Source organism: Nymphalis io, chromosome 10 (assembly GCF_905147045.1).
Source record: "Nymphalis io chromosome 10, ilAglIoxx1.1, whole genome shotgun sequence".
NCBI lineage: Eukaryota > Metazoa > Arthropoda > Insecta > Lepidoptera > Nymphalidae > Nymphalis > Nymphalis io.
This window is the reverse complement of record NC_065897.1, coordinates 1060321-1079971: the sequence shown is the minus strand read 5'-3', so window position 1 is coordinate 1079971 and position 19651 is coordinate 1060321. Positions and strand designations below refer to the sequence as shown.

At 31.9% G+C, this 19651-nt stretch overlaps 1 protein-coding gene across 1 annotated transcript in view; it reads left to right on the top strand.

Moving 5' to 3' along the window:
* The window catches only part of LOC126771322 (CUGBP Elav-like family member 4), a 157078-nt gene extending 146208 nt beyond the window's left edge, over nucleotides 1-10870 (top strand). The window contains exons 3-10 of the mRNA XM_050491165.1: nucleotides 3818-3988; nucleotides 5031-5145; nucleotides 6212-6388; nucleotides 6783-6872; nucleotides 8854-8931; nucleotides 9450-9608; nucleotides 10254-10420; nucleotides 10686-10870. Of these exons, the coding sequence (XP_050347122.1) occupies nucleotides 3818-3988; nucleotides 5031-5145; nucleotides 6212-6388; nucleotides 6783-6872; nucleotides 8854-8931; nucleotides 9450-9608; nucleotides 10254-10381 (918 nt within the window). The 3' untranslated portion in view covers nucleotides 10382-10420; nucleotides 10686-10870. The remainder of the gene's footprint in view (nucleotides 1-3817; nucleotides 3989-5030; nucleotides 5146-6211; nucleotides 6389-6782; nucleotides 6873-8853; nucleotides 8932-9449; nucleotides 9609-10253; nucleotides 10421-10685) is intronic.
* The last annotated feature ends 8781 nt before the right edge of the window (nucleotides 10871-19651 follow it).

Genomic DNA, 19651 nt, shown 5'->3' with positions numbered 1-19651 from the left:
TATGGGGATGTGGGTACGATACTGGAACGTAATAGAATCCTTACTATAATCAGTATTATATTCGAACAAACATCTTAATAAAGTGCTAATGGCACTTAGATGGCATATGCTGTCCAATAATGAAAACTTGATGACTATATTAAGAACAATGGTCTTATATATGTATAATCTTTATATTCTAGTTTATTTATTTTTGATTTACTTGATATTAGGACTTTGCAGGCTTAAGGAATACCCAGTTATAAATTCTACTATCAAATATCAATAAGTGACACTGTGTTCTAGTTTTTAGAGTGAGTTATCCAGTCTACTGGTGGTAGGGCTTTGCGCAAGTTCGTCTAGGTAGGTACCACCCACTCATCAGATATTCCACCGCAAAAAAGCAATACTTTGTATTGTTGTGTTCCGGTTTGAAAGGTGAGTAAACCAGTGTAATTACAAGCACAAGAGACATAATAGGTTGGTGGCGCATTAGCGATGTAAGTGATGGTTAACATTTCTTACATTGTCTCTGTGGGCGTTGGTGACCACTTACCATCGGGTAGGCCATAAGCTCGTACCTATACTATAAAAAAGTGTAATTACAGAATCTGGGAATCCATAACATGTCGGGCGGTGTCAGTGGCGTTGGCTATAGTTTAAGTTAATGTCAATTTAATGGGCAATAGTAAAAAATAGTAAATAAATTAACAGACATTCTTAAATTAGTAAATAAGTAAGAGAGATTTGAGAATTTAGTTTAGATATTGAGGTTATGAATGATTTGTATTTATCACAATACACTTAAAGGTTTTTATGATAAAATATTTCAAACATATGCGCTTTCATTAGTGAATTAATTCCGAAAGACTACAATGAATATTACCTTTAAAATTAAAACAGAAGCTCCGAAACACCGTCAATATTGGCTGTAAACATTTGTAATGCAAACAATGGAATCGCACTCCGAATAAATAATCCTATGAAATAATTCAATATTCAGATATGCGGCGTCGCGATCGAAAACAAAACATAGTTTGTTTATCGAATTCAAAAGACTTTCTCGAAACTTGTATTTGCAACGGGATTTCATTTTTTAATTTAATGTAAATGTTGACTATTCCTTAAATTTGATTCGTTCTTTATTACCAGTTATTGTTACCAGTAGAAAAATCCGAATGATTCATATAATAAGTAGTTACTAAATTTAAATTAAACTATTGAATTGACTGATAGATACGATATATTAAACGTATACATTTCTTTTATTATTATTTCATATTCATATTTTCACTAAGAAACAGTTTATTAAATGCAAAATAGAAACTATTGATAGATTAACAAGAAATTTTTTACTAACAATAATGAATGACAAAAAAATAACGAAAACCGAAATAATCGCTGCGAAGTGCACCCGAAATACGTCGCAAAGTCAAAATTACCAACTTAACATTCAAACCGGAGTCAATTAGCGGGAGTAGAGAAACTATTACTTTGGCAAAGTTTGCGGGAGTCCAATGCATTTTTGGACGCCCGCCCAGAACTTGTTGCATCGAGGGGGTAGCGACCTGTTGCTCGCACGAGCCTACGGAACGATATTTTTGCTTTACAAATACATAATGAATGCGCCTCGCTAGTTCCCGCATTGTAGTTCCCTTGAATTGCCTTCGGGCTGCCGCTTGCATTTTCAAGGACGCTCGGGACTCATTTTCTGAAACCGTTCGTGTTTTGTTGATAATGATCTCATCTTTTTTCAGTATTAATTTTACATTTATGCCATAAGATTGCCATTTTAAACTCCAAGAATATTATTCATGCATTTTGAATGAGTACTAGATAGTATTTATAATGGTACGCCTAGCTTAGTGTTGTGGAAGTCATAGGTTCGATCCTGAATAATTGGGTTATTGTCATCTGCACTCCACACACGTTAAACAAAACAAGTTGCTTAAGTGCGAGGAATGAGTAATTCAATAAAAACAGACTTTGCTAGTATAATTTTCTCTTATTTTTAGTTTTTTTATTGAGAGAATAATCGCTTCTATGTATAAAATATTACGTCAAAGTACGCTTATTGTTCTAAATAGTAATTTATTAAACTGGTTTAGTAGAAATAATAGAAATAAATTAGTATATAATTATAATGTATATTATACAGTTATTGAGATAGCTTAAGAGTTTGGTATTGCAAGTTATTACTTTGTCGCAATAATGATAGTAATTTGTTGATGTGAGCTTCGACTAATGTAACACCGATATTACCTTAATAATCACATCAAACGGTTAGTACACTTGTAAAAAAACGTCATTATTTACTCAATTTTATTTCATTTATTTGAAGGCATGATGGGTTACTGTCCCGCTTCATTATTATTAGTTAAAGCGTTTTATTGATGGATGTGCTTAATGCATAAAATCCTTAGGTTTTATCCTTCACGACAAACATGAACCAAAATACATTATTGTATTATGGTGTTGTGTAAATTATCTACTGTACATAACAATGGATCTATTATAGTTCTTGTAACGCTAATGCTTTCAATTAACAAGATATAACATTTGTTTTTGAAGTATCATAACTTAATTACTAATTACTCGAGGCGAAGTGACAAGAAATCTATCACCCTGTAATAACTATTATACAGACAAAATCGAAACAAAACAGTCTATGAGACATTCGCCACAAACACATAACTTGTGACATTACTTTAAAATACTTTATTAAACAATATTCATATGTAACAGTTATATGGTTCAAAACATACATAAAGCCGCAGACTTGGAGGTCCTGGGTTCAGTTTCCAGGTCGGGCCAGTAAAAAATTATTGGATTTTTCTGTCAGAAAATTTTCAGTAGCAGCCCGGAAGTTGGAAGTTGGAAGTGTGTACACTCTTCGTGCCTGAACTCTTTCCGGTCGTGTCGGATAGCCGTCCCATCGGATTATGAGAGTTAGGGAATATAGATTGCACCTGTGTTTGCGCACACACTTGTGCACTATAATATCTCCTGCGTAGTTGGCTAATCTCTCTTGAGATTGGCCTTGGATATTAATGTGTTTTTGATAGATTAGAGAAAGTTATTTTCCAGTTTTTGTTCTATAATTCTTCTATTTCTTTTATTCTAGAAAACGCACACGTAATAAAATTTCACGAGACTTACGAATTTTTAGCTTAGCTTTACGAATAAAGTATTTTTTCTCGGACAAATTAAACTCGAGACAAACACAAGTCCTAACGAATTCTAAAGGCTCAAGTATTTTGCCACCGAGCTCTTTTTTATTACATGAAAAACAGACCGAAAGGGTGGGAGGACGCTAAATTCATATCGCTCTCCGACATCGCGAGGGCTGTAATGAAAGATTGCTATTTCTCCTTCAACACTTCGTTAAATTAAGTGATAATTGAAATATTTCTTGGTCCCGTTTTATTTATGTTTACTTTGCTTACGTTTCTTTTTATATATTTCGTTTATTTCCAGCTCTCGTCTCCATTCGAGTGTTGAGAATTGATTGCTAATTTATAAAATGTAGTTACGTTTTTTACAAATGTTTTTTTATTTAATTTCGATTGATAATTTTCAATAACATATTTTATTACCTTTGTGTACATTATGTTTTAATTAAAAAAACGTTTGTGTAATCACGTGGTTTCTTTAAAAAAATACGTGAGTCTTTGTGTACGAAAAGTTCGTTTGACGAAGTTTGAAGACTTTTTAACTATTTATCTTAATAGATTAATTATGAAATGCAAAATCATTATAAATATACTTACTGTAAATTGAAACACTTTTTAGGTAATAATGACAGTTATATCTAAATGGTATTTTTTTTTTGTTTCAGGGCGCCTCTTCGAGCCTTGTAGTTAAATTCGCAGACACGGAGAAGGAACGTCAACTGCGTCGAATGCAGCAGATGGCCGGCAACATGAGCCTTTTGAACCCGTTCGTTTTCAATCAGTTCGGGGCGTACGGGACCTACGCTCAGGTCATCACTGAGCAAGTTGATTTACAAGTACGTATAACTTTATTACAAGAACTTATAATGTGAATGTATTGAATTCATTACAAACTAATATAATTACAACAAACTGTATTTATATATATTACAGTATTTATATATATATACATATATTATTACTGTATATATATTATTGTTGTTTTGCTTTAACTTTTGTCGTAGTAGGAAAAATATTCGTCAAATCAGTAGTGAGGAAATGTTCTGTATAAAACTCCAAAAACCTAAAGGAAAGATTTATGAAATATTAAGGATAATTTTTGGTATATAAAACAAATTTAATATCAAATAAATTAATTTAATATATAGTTATGTTTGTACCTAAACTTCTTCTGCCCGATCTTAAAGAAATACCATTTCGTATGAGGTGTAGTTACAAAATAACACATCACTAACTTTACCGATTATTGGTTATAAGTAAGAAAATATAGTTGTTAATACATAGAATGATTCTTATCGTATTCATTTGTCAGTTTTGTCATTTTTCCGCCAATTCCGACACTAATTCCGACAGACAAGAAAAATGATTTTGCTGAAACCCGTATAATGTAATTTAAAATACATCAAGAAATTAATGAATCAAAATAATATATAAATATATATATATTAACACAAAGTGTCAACAATATCACAAAACAACCAGTTGTCATGCACTAAATAAAGCCAGTCCTACAGGCGGTAGAGCTTTGTGCAAGCTCGTCTGGGTAGGTACCACCCATTGATGAATGGGTGACGATGAGATATTCTACCACAAAACAGCAGGACTTAGTATTGTTGTGTTCCGGGTTAAAGGATGAGCGAGCCAGTATAATTACAGGCGCAAGGGATATAACATCTTAGTTCTCAAGGTTGGTGGCGCATTGGTGATGTAAGCGATGGTTAACATTTCTTACAATGCCAATGTCTATGGGCGTTGGTGACCACTTACCATCAAGTGACCCATATGCTCGTCCGTCTTCCTATTCTATAAAAAAAGTTAAGTGTAAATGGTTTAAAAAGTTCGATCATATATTAAATCATAATCAAAATTTTGTTACAGCAACAAGCAGCTCTGATGGTAGCGGCGACTGCGCAGGGCTATATAAGTCCAATGACGGCTCTCGCGTCACATGCGCTTAACGGCATGGCCAACTCAGTTGTGCCCCCAACTTCCGGTGAGAAACTAATTAATCAATATATTTATAAGAAGTGAAACTGAATTTATAAAGAAACCTCGAATTGGTCTTTTTAAAAATAGAACACCAAATCATACGAATTGATGTAAATAACTCACTGAATTAAGTTCTCTTAAAATTTCAAATAACACAATTGAACAAATTCAACAAATCACAAGTTGCGTTAATAATGAATTAATTACTTTACCTTTCTGTACACCAACAAATTAACGTTTTTAAATTGGCCTGCGTCTTGTATTTTCTAAGTATACATCCACTTTTACATAACAATAAATACGTTAGATAAATATTACAAATGACTTTGTGTAAGTCCGTCTGAAATTATACAACTTACTAATCGATTATTTTACCGTCAAAAAGTAATAATATATATTTGATCCAGTTTAAAGGGCATTCACCCTTTACCCAGCTTAAACTTAGCTTTTAGTTTAATTACGGACACAAGGGATATAACTCTAACATGCTCCATTGTTGCCAGAGTGTTGACAATTCAAGCAGTAGTTTATACCCTTCCATTATCTGTGGAGGACCACTTACCATCAAGGAAGCATATGCCTGTCGACATACTAATTAAATAATATATACAGACCAGTTAATTAATAAATATTTTATTCTTTTATTTGGGAAATGAATTAAAGTTAACTTACTAAATATGTTCTGGATATAATAATAAATGGCTATAGCTTAATAGAAAAGTAATGAATCGTACTAAAAATTTATTGTTAGTTTATATCGCGAAATGTATTATTTACTCGAGACTATTAAAGAGGAAATATTTAAAATGAACTTTTTTAACTTTCGTTCGTCCGAGCACTTTTGAATCGTCATTTAAGAATATTAATTAAAGTAACGAGTCATTGTTTTCCTCAAAAATTGGAAAGAAACATTAATTACTCGTTTATACAACGAATAGCACTTTATTTTAGTTTTATTAATCGAAATTTATTATCAAGAATCTTTAATTAAAATCAACAAATATTAATTATATACTATTTTGTATCGTATATTTATCATATCATAAAACTTTTCGGGTTTTTCATTCCAGATAACTTTTCCGGCTTGGCGATAGGCACGGGGGGCGGACAGCCACTGAACGGCGCTCTGCCGTCGTTGCCATCGCCTACCATGCCAGGGTTTAACATGGCCGCGCAGACCGCTAACGGCCAGCCGCCACCGCAAGAAGCTGTATACACTAACGGGATCCACCAAACATTCACTGGACGTGAGTACACATGGATAGTCAATTTTAAAATTCAAATTAAGAGCTTATTCTTGCACTCCACTTATATAATATAGCGATGGTTCAATTAGATCTCGTCAATCTTAAGTGATAGTTACGGGTTCAAAACCGGGCAAGCACCACTCAATTTTCAAGTGCATAATTTGTAATTATATTCAATCTCGTAAACAACCCCGCATTGACATGCAACAAGAAATTGGTGGGATAAGCTCATACCTTCTCAAAAGTAAACATTTGAGGGATGTTACTTTAGTTACTTTTTAATATTAATTACATAAGCCTATCACTTCCTCTGTAACAAGAGATAACATTGTACCTACATATTTCCTATTATTGTAGTAGACTTATTTCTCAACGCAACTCTAAAACATTCCAGCTGTCCCCGTCACAGCGCAGGGCATACCTAACGGGGAGGCAGCGCTGCAACACGCGGCGTATCCAGGCATGCAGCCCTTCCCCGGCGTCGGTTAGTAACGTTGACAATGCGCTTAAACCTAATCGCACATTGCCGATTAATAATAATTACTCGATAATAAAACAACAGTGTCAATAAGCCAAAATAAAAAAAAATCCAAAAACGAAATGTTAGATATTATAGTAAGTAAATTATCGGCTGATTATAAATCACCAATGTGCGATAAATGTAATGTAATACAACGCCTATTCGTGTTAGATTTACATACATTTGGTATTGAATGTCTGCTTCAAATCACCACCAATATTCGTTTATACTTTGTGTAAATGAATTTGTTTTTTTGTTTGCTTCAAAATATTTATTCAATTATGATAAAAAAAAGAAAGTTGAATTTCAAGCCAAACAAACATCTCAAACGAGCCAGGTGCTCATAAAAGTTCCAAACAAAAGTAAATCCTTATTTGACATCTGACAAATTGAAAAAAATATTGCGTTCTATTTATAATTCTTAAAAATTTATTATTGCCTACATTTCTTATTTTTATAAACCCCTCAAATGGCGTTCATGATATTATGGTGACGTTTTATTCAGATTCTTATTTCTTTGACAAAAGTGAAAGTGCTTTTGAAGATTAATTGAGAATTAAATATATAATTTCAATAATAAGATCTTAGTCTTAATTGGACTTAAAAAAAATAAAATCAAAGTTATATGTATTATTATGTTATGTATTATAAATAGCATATAATGTATGTTGAGATGTTATGCAAGATAAGCGATGTTATTCTAGCACATTAATGTTGGTGTCTGAACATATCCAGTAGTTTGTTAAATGTATAAGTATTTTATTTAATGTATATATATATATATATATATATATATATATATATATATATATATATATATATGTATATGTATCGTCTATTTCATAATAAACATTCTTAGGAATAGGTATTTCAAAAGCGCACAAAATATTAACAACTATTATTGATATAGCCTCGTTATTCCTGTAGTATTAATATTGAAGCAAGATTACAGCCTTGGTAAGCGGTTTGCAGGACCATTTGGGTGGGTACTACCCACTTATTTGTTATTCTACCGTTTAATCTGGAAAGGCATAGATATCTTACGTTCTATCTTTAAATCGTTGTTTAGCGAGGAATTAGACAAACAATGTTGTCTTTTTTTAATGTCAATTCAATAATGACAGAGAGAGCGAAATCAGTGTTTAACTAAACAACTAAACAAAATGGTTAACGTACTGAAGTTTAATGGAGTGCTGTAAATCTCGTAGCAATCTCTTCTAGTAATGATAACTGGTCTCATTACGTTTGCTCGTCTTTATTTCTAAGATATATTAAAAAATAAACGTCCATATCGTTTTACATATACTGAAACTTTTCAAAAATCACTTTTAGATAGTAGAAAGCATTGCTGTACGAAATTAATATAAAATTTATATAGAAATAAAAAAATACACTAGACACGAGTATATATTATATTATAAAACAAAAACATAATGTTAATATTACCTCGTCCGTTAAATATATAGTAAGCTTTATTATGAATGTATTGTTGAGACGACTCTGTAACCAGATTTAGGATTGAAATTTTAAATAAAGTTTCAAGCAAATTTCAATACTATACGGCACCTAAGATTAACTTTGATTGATTCTGAAGAGCTTTGGGGCACTTCATTAACTCACTCACTTTAATTATTTGATCACTTTCGTTAAACTACAATCAATTGATTAAATATCGTAATCGTTAATCATTAATCTGATTACATTTTGCCCAAGTCTGACTATAGATATTAACTACTCAAAACTACATCTAAAGCGGTTTCTTAATATTTGTCTAAATATAAAGGAAAAAAATGTAACTGTCATTTAAAAAGACTTATAATTAAGAAAAATCTCTACCATTGTTGCTACAACTATCGTCTGATTACATAGTCAGTCTGGTAATGCATGACCTACACGCAATGAGATAGGTGTTCATTGTGAAAATGTGCATATTAATGTTCTACAGCTTACCCAGCGGTTTATGGACAGTTTCCGCAGCCCATCCCACCGCCGATGTCTACCATTGCGCCTGCGCAGAGAGAAGGTAAGTTGACCCATGAACTGTGAAGATATTCGACGCCACTTTTACTATGAACTGACAATCTTATGAACAATTACTAAACAATGATACTGCTTAAAAAAAAGTCTTCTATGCCTCTACTTTTTTTAATTCTAACACAAAATTTTCATACTGCCGTAATATATCAACTTAACCAAATTGAATGAATCCTTACCTATTTATTTGTGTCATTGTTTGGGCGATGTCTTCCTATATATTAATATGTTGTATGTCGTCTGTTTAGAATATTGCACGATCAAACAATGTTATCTTAAAGGATGCTTTGCAACTTGCCTTATTATGTAACACTTGTATTATCTATTTACTGTGCTTCTTGATGTTTAAACGTACTCTAAATTTATTTCCAGAAATGCAGAATCTAAATTTACTTCACAATTTTCAGCTATTCCTAATTTGTGACGTCTTCTTTATTTTTTATCAATATTATGTTGGTGTTAAAAGGCAGATTTGTGAGTTCTTTAAAGATTTTCTCGTATTTCCAGGATGCTCAATTTCGGGGCCCGAGGGCTGCAACCTCTTCATATACCACTTACCGCAGGAGTTCGGCGACACTGAACTGATGCAAATGTTTCTCCCGTTTGGGAACGTGATCAGCAGCAAGGTTTTCATCGATCGTGCCACTAACCAGAGCAAATGTTTCGGTAAGTGAACTCTCCACTTAATGGAAATTTGGTAGCTTTTGTGTCGTCAACACGCGTTGTTAACAAAAGTTTTTTTATTTAACTTAAGTAGTCAACGTAAATTGATACAATATTTACACAATACCACCAAAAAGTTACAATATTTACACAATACCACCAAAAAGTTACAATATTTACACAATACCACAAAAAAAGCCGAGATGGCCCAGTGATAAGAGCGCGTGAATCTTAACCGATGATCGTGGGTTCAATCCCGGGCAAGCACCACTGAATTTTCATGTGCTTAATTTGTGATTATAATTCATCTCGTGCTTGACGGTGAAGGAAAACATCGTGATGAAACCTGCATGTGTCTAATTTCATTGAAATTATGCCATGTGTATTCCACCAACCCGCATTGGAGCAGCGTGGTGGAATAAACTCAAAACCTTCTCCTCAAAAAGGGAGAGGAGGCCTTAGCCCAGCAGTGGGACATTCACAGGCTGTTACTGGATTACTGGACCAAGAAGTTGACTATCTTAATAATGTCAAATGTCTTAATAAATAAGTTAATAGTCGAGTATTTCAATATAAACGCTGTGTATAATATTTTATTATACAACAATATTTTTAAATTATATTAAATATTTTATTATTTAACTTTAGGCTTTGTATCTTTCGATAACCCGTCGTCAGCCCAAGCGGCCATCCAGGCGATGAACGGCTTTCAAATTGGCATGAAGCGACTAAAGGTCCAACTGAAACGACCAAAGGATGCCAACCGGCCTTATTAACCCATGATGCCGTCCCCGCGCGCATACGTAATGCCCAGGGTAAGATTCACATTATAAATCTAATTAATGGGTGACATTGTTTTTGGACACTGAATAAAGTATAAAGCCTTTCAATAAAGCTTTTTGTTACATTCATTTCGGTTTTTTTTTAAGGATATCAAATGAATTAATAATGACATCATATGAGAAAACACTCAAAACTTTAACAAAAATAGTTTATAAGTAGGTTAAATTTTTGTATTTTTTAATATTGATTTAATTGAAATAAAAAAAATTAGTAATTTATTAATCTTTTTCGTTACAGAAGGCTCCCGGCAGGTCTCGTACGCCCGCGGTACGCACATATGCGTATTATCAAAGATTCTAAGGAATTAAACTAACATTAATTGTATAGTAAATATCATTAACTACATTACTTACCTAAAGAAATATGCAAGCCCACGCGGCATGTATACTATATTAGTTAAAGTAATTTATTGATCAGCGTGTAGGCAAGCTTCATTCTTATCATTATCGATTAATCATTAAATTCTCTATTATATAATTATATATACAATTTATTAACTTTGATTAAATTATTATTATTATTAAATGACACGTTATAAAAATTTTGTCATTCGTAATCATACTTCTACTTCTAAGTACTTAATGATTAAATGAAAACTTTTAACATAAATTTATTATACTAGTTATTTGCTTGAATTAAGCCAAACTGAATTTATTAAGTAAGTTGAGAATAAGAAAAATGTATTTTAATTATTGTATATTGCATAAATTGTAACGCCGAGGTGTGACGCGCGTCTTTGTCTGTTTTGTTGTTTCGTTTGTAGAGTAGATGGCGCTGATAGTCTTTGGCGCAACTCGTTCAACAAAGATGGCGTCCACGCTCGGCACTCGCGGACACTGTTGCCTCCCCACCGTACGATCACAGATAAAATATAAGTGCTGCGGTATATATCACTATCGGAGTATTGTCCTATATTTTGTTAAATTTTATCGGTGTGTGTGTCAGATAAGCTATTACGCTGAGCTGTACCTTTTTGAAAAATTGTAAAGTCTTAAAGCTAAATTTGATTTTTAATCTGAAATCGAATTGCTTGAAAGATGTGTGAAAAGTAATTGATGTTCCATACTAAACTATAAAACATTCACCAATGCTTTCAAGCGATTACATGATTTAATAGTTTAAATAAATTGTAAATAGCATATGAGATTTTAATATTTTATTTTATCCATTCTTAAGGGAAGTTTGTTCTCGAAGGTCAGCTCAGCACCCCACCTACATGTTAGTAAATTAAATAAACACAAAGTTGATGACATTAAATGAAATGTTCATATAACGCCGTGTACAAAGCGAAGTGCACTTCAACATTACCGACTACTTAAGGTCTTCATTTTGAAAAATTCTGTTTCGTTTGTTGTAAATTCCAAAATGGGCTGTGATATAAAAATATAATATCAAAGTTATGGATTGTACAGGCCGTCTATGCATAATAATTGTGACGCTCTACAATACTGCCCGCATACTGATATATAAATATAAATTTCATAATTATAGTTGTGCTTCAATTGTTTTTTTTTTTTTTGCTATAAATCTTACAACTGTAATATTGGTAATTAATATTAACTCATTATTAAGGTAAGCCATTTTATTCTTTGAAACTTCTAAATAAATATTAAGAGTATTATTAAAACTCACTACAATTAAAAGCATTCGTTTTACCGATCTATTTCTAAAATCTTGGATAACATTTTGAATCAGAAAATAATCAAAATGGGAATAAACGCATTGTTATGTAAAGAGTTAAAAAGGCAAATGTCATGCCTCTATGGTACGTATAGACAATAATTTCAACTGCTTAGAATAGAAATTGGCGCGTCGGAATTCGTTACCGGTTATATCTAGAAGAGTTGTAGATAGTCTTCAATGTTTTAGTCAAAATACATTATATTTGGGGACGGTTCTCGCACGTGCCAAACTCTATAAAAAAATATTGCCCCCCACATAAATCAAACGCCTTGAATTTATACATAATATTATGTATAAATTATAATAGGAATATAATAGTAGGAAATTGTACAGATATAATATATATTATAATGTGTGTGCGGGCGGTCATTCGCAGAAATGCGATGTCAATTCAATAAGCGTGCGTCCCCATATATTATTTCGTGTGTGTGTCTATATATTAACATATATAATCTATACATGTTAGGGTGTTATAGCAGTGAAATACGTCCGGGGAGTCGACAGTGGGGATGCGATACAGATAACAAAAAATACTAGCGTAATTTCTACAGAAAAAAACATAGATTATCAAAACGTACCAATATAAAATTATAATAATATGAAATACTTTAGATGTTAATGCGTGCGCGCGGGCGGTCCTGTACCGCGGTGTGCCGTTGTTTAAACAACAGCTTTAAAAACATCGGTCAAAAATGTATGTGCCATTTACCACCTTACTAATTGCATATTAAGCGTAGATTGGCGTAAACGTTTTTGGCATAAATAATTCTATTTTTATAAAGAGTGTCTTGAAGCATAAATATTTTTGACGTGAAGTAAAAGAAGGGCTATTAAAATTGCGTTTATCTTTTCCTCACGCCAAAATCACTTTTCATGGCTTCATATTGTTAGCACACTATTTATAAAAATATAGATGAGCGACCTTTAGCCTCGACGTTTGGAATGAAATGTAGAAATAATTGCAAATTTTCTCAAATTAGTCTTAATTCGGTATAATGTAATTATCGGAACCAAAATGAAATTGTAATCAAAAACATTTATAAAATTTTCGTTGTAGATATTTTATTTACCAAAAGTCGCAGCTAAAAATCTCCGTCCGCTAAAAAACATGATCCGTACAACAGTATATGTTCCCGAAGTAAATTAGACAAATTATTTCTACAATTTATTAGCAAACGTGACGAGATGAAGGAAGTGTACCGCACACAGATTTTTTTGTCCCACGTAGGTTCATACGTTTCTATTAAAATGAGGCGCAAATGTCTCTGATTAACTAACTTGTGCACAGGAATGACGAGCGGAGACAACTACAATTATTTCGTTCTAAGTCACAATTTCGGAATGTTAAGTGTAATTCCAAGCGAGGTCTAGCAAATTTCTGTGTGCAGGTATTGTTAAAATTGTCTGCTTACCGCGTGCGGTAGCGATTGCTGCCGCCCGCCTCTAGTCAAATATTACTCTCACCACAAGACATAGAATTTTATATTTACACAAAATAATTATATTATATTGATATAGTATTCTAGTTTTAGGCGTTTAATTTATTAATAAGCCGTGTAAGTTGAAACGATAATTAAAAATCGTATTGGTATCGTTTAAATCGTAGGTATCTAGTTATTTTATCTCTATCTCATGTTCGTGCAATATTGTTAAGCTTTTTGAATTGTTTTAGTTCTTTTTTTAAATTCGTATAATTATTTATGTTAAGTATTTAAATTATTCGTGACTTGGTCTCGTTACGAGGAGGCGGCCTCTTCTTTAATAAAGTCGCTTTACAGTCAACGCGACAGATTATACTCGTCACGGTTGACTCTATATATACACGTTGCATCGAAACGAGATCAGCGCGAATAGGTCAAATATAATTGTACGATGTAACGGATAGGCCAGTTCGGGTCGAAGGTGCAGCGGTAGGTTACTGACTAAATCGATGCCAAAGCGGAAAACGTATTTACTAAATGTATATCGATTGCCGATATCACCTCGTGGGTAAAGTAGATGTAACGCGCTCGTTACCACGACGCGCTCCGCGGCGAAGTTCGACTAATAATATTGTACTTATGTATATCTTTATACTGATTAAAATTAAAACTTCACTTATAATATTGCAACATAGCAATCGTTTCTACTAGATTAAATAACCTCTCTGAATGTTTAAAACGATCGCCCACAAAGTGATTCTAGGATACAGGGTAAGCTTTGCAATTATTTAAATGTATCTTAATGTTTTTCATGTAGGCAGGTTTTGCCAAACTTTCTCAATTCGTTCCTCGTTCACTGACTTCGGCCTATTCAACTTGACCGACTAATCGCCGCAGTGTTATATCGGTCGGTACAGCCGAGGCACACTCGGTAGCGGTCAGAGGACGACGGCACGGAGAGTAGTCGTACATCGGCCTCCCGGCGCTTCACTCTCGGGTCCACTGTAGTCTGTCGCGAATCTTTTATACTCTTTCGACACTATCGTAGCGTAACCGATACTATATCATGTCATTCGCGACTTAAATAAACTAGCTTCGCCTTTTATTTTATACCAGACCCGCACCTTCACCTTCTTCATCTATAATTCTTGTATATTGACGTATCCTCATTCACTTATCATCTCAGTAGCGACTATTTAAACATTTTTAACATTACTTAACAACATAAATATAATAAGATGACATTTGCCGCAAATGAAACAAGCATAACATATACCAACCATTTCATGTCATCAACGACGGCAAGTTTTGCTAAAATCGTTCAATATAAACATTTTAGTATTACGAAATCGAATTTGATTAAAAAAAAACTATTTAACTTCTAAAAATTTTATAAAGTAAATATTTATATCGTTCGCAAATTACTTCGTCGTAGCGCTCGCGTAGCCTTTAAAGCGGTTGGCATATTGAAGATTGTTTGGATGAATAGTAAACGATACGAGATTGTAAATTGAAAGCGGATTATTGTGTAGACCATCGGGCGGTGCGCGCCACACGTCGCGACACTCGCACCCCCGGCATACCGAGCGGGTGCGCCCGCGTCCGTTCCGATAAAACGCCTCACTCACTGAGCGCCGTCCGATGTTAGTTAATAAGATGATTGCCAATATTCAATCGGGAATAAAGAAATATTAGATTTTGAAATTATTAAGCATATTATTATATCTATTTATATAATAAAGATATGAAGAGATGCGCATAGTGCTTTTATGAACTGTAGATCCTAGTAACGAAAAGATCTAGTCATATCGCCCTTTTTATTTATTTTGTCTGTCGCTTAGCATAGTTAGCTTCAAGCACCTCTTTACTTGTCTAATTTTAACGATTAATTTTATGGTTATTAAATAATTTAAAAAACTATTTCTCTCTCGGAATTATAAAATATTAGATAAATAAACGAGAAATTTGTTTGCTTTTAATATAATTAATTGTATGTCTTTGTCTACTTCTTTCAAAATATATTCATTACATGATTATTGGATTTCTGTAAATCCTTACAAATTATAATGTAAAGGAATGTTTTGATAAGTTATCCAGAATATTGTTTCATGTTTTGTTTTCTTATGTTATAAGTATACCTTTAGAATTTGATAAGAATAAAAAAAATGTGTTTGGTATAGAGCGGTGGATCATGAATAAATGGTTACCGTTTGGTTATTAAGGTTTATATTACTTGAGTAAAAATTACTTATATAGGTAGAATTGATAACGTACAGTCCTGCTATTGACAGTACAGAGACTATATGGAGCCTATGTAGCGTCAATGATTTTAAAAAACGCGCCGTCCGTAATCTCTAGATTTCTCCTATTTGCAGCCCCAGCTTATAGTAACTACAAATATAAAACAGTAATATTATAATAATATATATCTAAATTTTCTTCTAAACTCTTAAAATATTTAAGTTTCGCACGCATATCTGTTTGTGATTTAATCGTGTCGTCAAAGCTTAAGAATATCTCGATGATTCAATTAATTATGGATTTTTATTTTGTTTTATGCTATTTATAACTTAAATATTTAAAAAAAGGAAAGTCGAAAAGTTATTTAAAGTGATTCAATAAGAAATATGAAATAAATAAATTAATACTTTTTAAATACTAAAACTAAACAATTTATTAAATAAGGTTCTCTTTCTTACCCTATAAGTATTATTCTTTGCATTTCCTTATATTAAACAAAAAAAATTTCTAGGATTTGATAAAGGAAACGTTCACAGTTCCAGAATGTACATACATAAATACATATATTATGACGTCATATCTAATTTAGGAGCTTACTAGCGTTTTGCCCCGGGTTCTCTCGGGCGGGTGACAGGGTGTCGCTGTGTTTATGCTAAGGGATTCATAATCATTAAAAATCTTAAAAACATTTGCCATAATAAAAGTGACTAAGATAGATTCATGTTTTTCACACCATTATTTCTTTTTTGTACATAAATATGAAAATCAATTAAATTCGAAAAAGTTTTTTTTCTATAGAATTCATATATTTTTATAATCAATTTTAAAGAACTGTTAAATTTGAACTTGAACTTAAAAAAAAAACTATTTTTTTTTTCATAAATCTTTTTCCGTATTTCTTGAATCATACTTAGTCGTTCTTAAAAAAAAGAAAACGTTCAATTTCACTAGGGACAATCTGGCGATCAAATGTGTGAACAATTCTGGTCCATGTATAAAAAAGCTATTCGGATCACATTCGCTTGCACAGTGTGATAGTATACACCACTGTCCCACACATTGTTCTGGATAACTTATATTGGAATAGTTTAAGAGTGAGCAGCCTGGTCTGTTTTGTAAGTTAAGATTTATATTACCTTGAAAAATACATACACACAAAGTTACATTAAGATACCATTATCGTTTAAATTATGCATTAAAAGCCAAGCCGGTTAAAGTGTCATTTAAACTTTTGCGGAGCAGTATTGTTTACAAATAGCTAAGCAAGGATGCCTCTACAGGTGTCTGTGATATACGCTTGTAAAGATCGTCCATTGAACCCCTATATATTCACTGTCTCCCAGACCGTTTGTTTCGCTCGAACACGTAAAATAATCTTATGATAAGACAAATTGTACATTAGACAAATTATGTATTTTACACTTAAATTTTTTCAATTTAATTATATAGAACATGATGAATAGCGATCTATGTAAGGAAAAATTGTAAAATCATTTTTAATAACAATCTCAGATAGCTGCTTCTGTCAAAACGCCCTGTGTTTGAAATTATATAGTTTTATATACCATAGATTTGCTACAATGTAAAATAAGAGGATTGAAATAAGACAGCGTTATGCAAACTGTTTATAATACTTGTAATATATGGATGGATATGACATATTGTTTGCTATTGTCGACAAATCAGAAGTATATAATATGTTGTTAATATAAGCTACATAAATAAATATCTACTGGACTAAGTTTTCCTATTTTAATATAAGTGATGTGTTGATTTGCAATCGTAAGTATTAAAAGTTTTTAAATTAGTCTAATTTGAAGTGTTTCACACGCGGCGAATACTTACCTTCTTAATGAGTACAAACCGTTTGTCGTGTTTCTTTAATGGATTTTGAACTTTATGTACAAAACGAAGAGTTTAATTTGCGTTCGAGAAATTCGCCAGAAGGCATAAGTTAGCTAGTCGCTCGCTTATTCCGTTTCCAAGAACAGATACCAATTGTCTTATATATTACTATTATTTACGTTTATTAATATATATCATGAATAAAAACAGATATAAAATTTTATTACATGATTATAAAAAAAAATGTTAGAAAAATGTATATATATGAGATATATGAAATATCTGTTTTTGGAAACTAAATAAAATTGTGTTAATTAAAATTTACCGTTTAACATCTTGCCGCATTGTATTATGAAAAGAAACACCAAAGAAGAAGCTGTCGAAACTGCGCAAAGTAATTTCGCTCTAAAGCCAATGAATTAAAATCCATATTGGTACATAAATTGTAAATCTCTATTGTAAAACGACATATGAAATGGATCACAATTTACTAAATTAATTTAGATTTAAAATATCGAGTTCCAAAATCCAAATTTAAAACAAGACAATTTCAATTGAATTTATTTTCTCTAAACATTTTAATTGCAATCTTTCATTATTGAAATATATAACACCATTTTGAAATAACTGTCAGCTGATCAGATGAATCCATTTTGTATGCCAGTTGCCAGCACAAATAATTAAAAAAAAACGAACAAAAGTTACCATCAGTGCATTTGATAGCTAGGCTGTTGTAATGAATCTTATATAATTATATTGTTATATTTCGCCAAAGTTTGTATTGTAAGAGAGTTTTAAAACTTATTTGAAGCGTCGCTAGTAAATTTAACTATTTATTTTTATTAGTCTAGCAGAATTCTGTAGCTAATCGATTTGTGTTTTTAGTGCCACTTTATTATAAAACTAATACAATACCTACTTTGCATGTTCGGTTTAGTTAAACCTATTATCATGTTAATATGTATATGGCTGAAATATTTCAAAACTAAATTACTATTCAATTATTTATTATTATACACTTATTACGTTTAGTATGCTAGAAATATGAGGAAGGATAATAAATAATTTTAATTATATTAGGTATGTGTTTTATTTGACTATTATTACAAATACATTTTTTAAATCGATTACAAAAATTTGCATCTACAATTAAAAGCTTGAAAATACTATTTTATATTACATAGATGTCACTAAAAATTAAAGGCAATAACATTATTGCTATTTAAATATTTCCAATACAAAAATAGCTATTTTTGATATCGGTCAGGACAATAATAAGCTAAATAATAAAAAAGATCATCAGAATAATATATTTATTTGTTGGCACAAATGAGAAATATAATGTCATTATCTTATAAACAAACTGATCTCTTATTTTTTTAAGGTGTACAAACTTAGATTTTCTTAATATTCTCCTTCAAATAATCATACAAGTTCGTTCTTGGGATGTAAGCTTGACAGAACTCTAGAATATGTTTATAGAGTTTCCCTGTAAATAAATAACCTTGTCATGTCGTTTAATTTTTATTATTAAATTGTTTGAATATTGTTATATTATATTCAAACAGGTAATAAGAAAATTATTACGCCATTTATATATCAATTATTTCATATATAAATAATTTATTTATTTAATATACTAATCAGTCATTTCATCGTATATGTAGTACCATCCGGTACCTACCCAGACGGACTTGCACAAAGCCCTGCCACTAAAAATTGGTTTGATTTTTAAGAATAGATATAGCGTCGATGGGTAAAGATCTGTAACTTCATATTTAATAAGCAAATTATACATTTCGCTAATAACATCTCTCAGTTCAATATCTTATATATATCTTATACCAAAGGTATAATAGGCCGTCAGTTGTAACAATGATTTGAGACGAGCGTTACCCCCAAAGGCCCCTCAGCCCCAGTTTCCGGTCTCTACTCCGGGATAATTTATAGCCTCTTTCGTAGTGTAAAATGTGCATCCTGTGTACGCCTTGAAGTATAAACAGTATATAATAT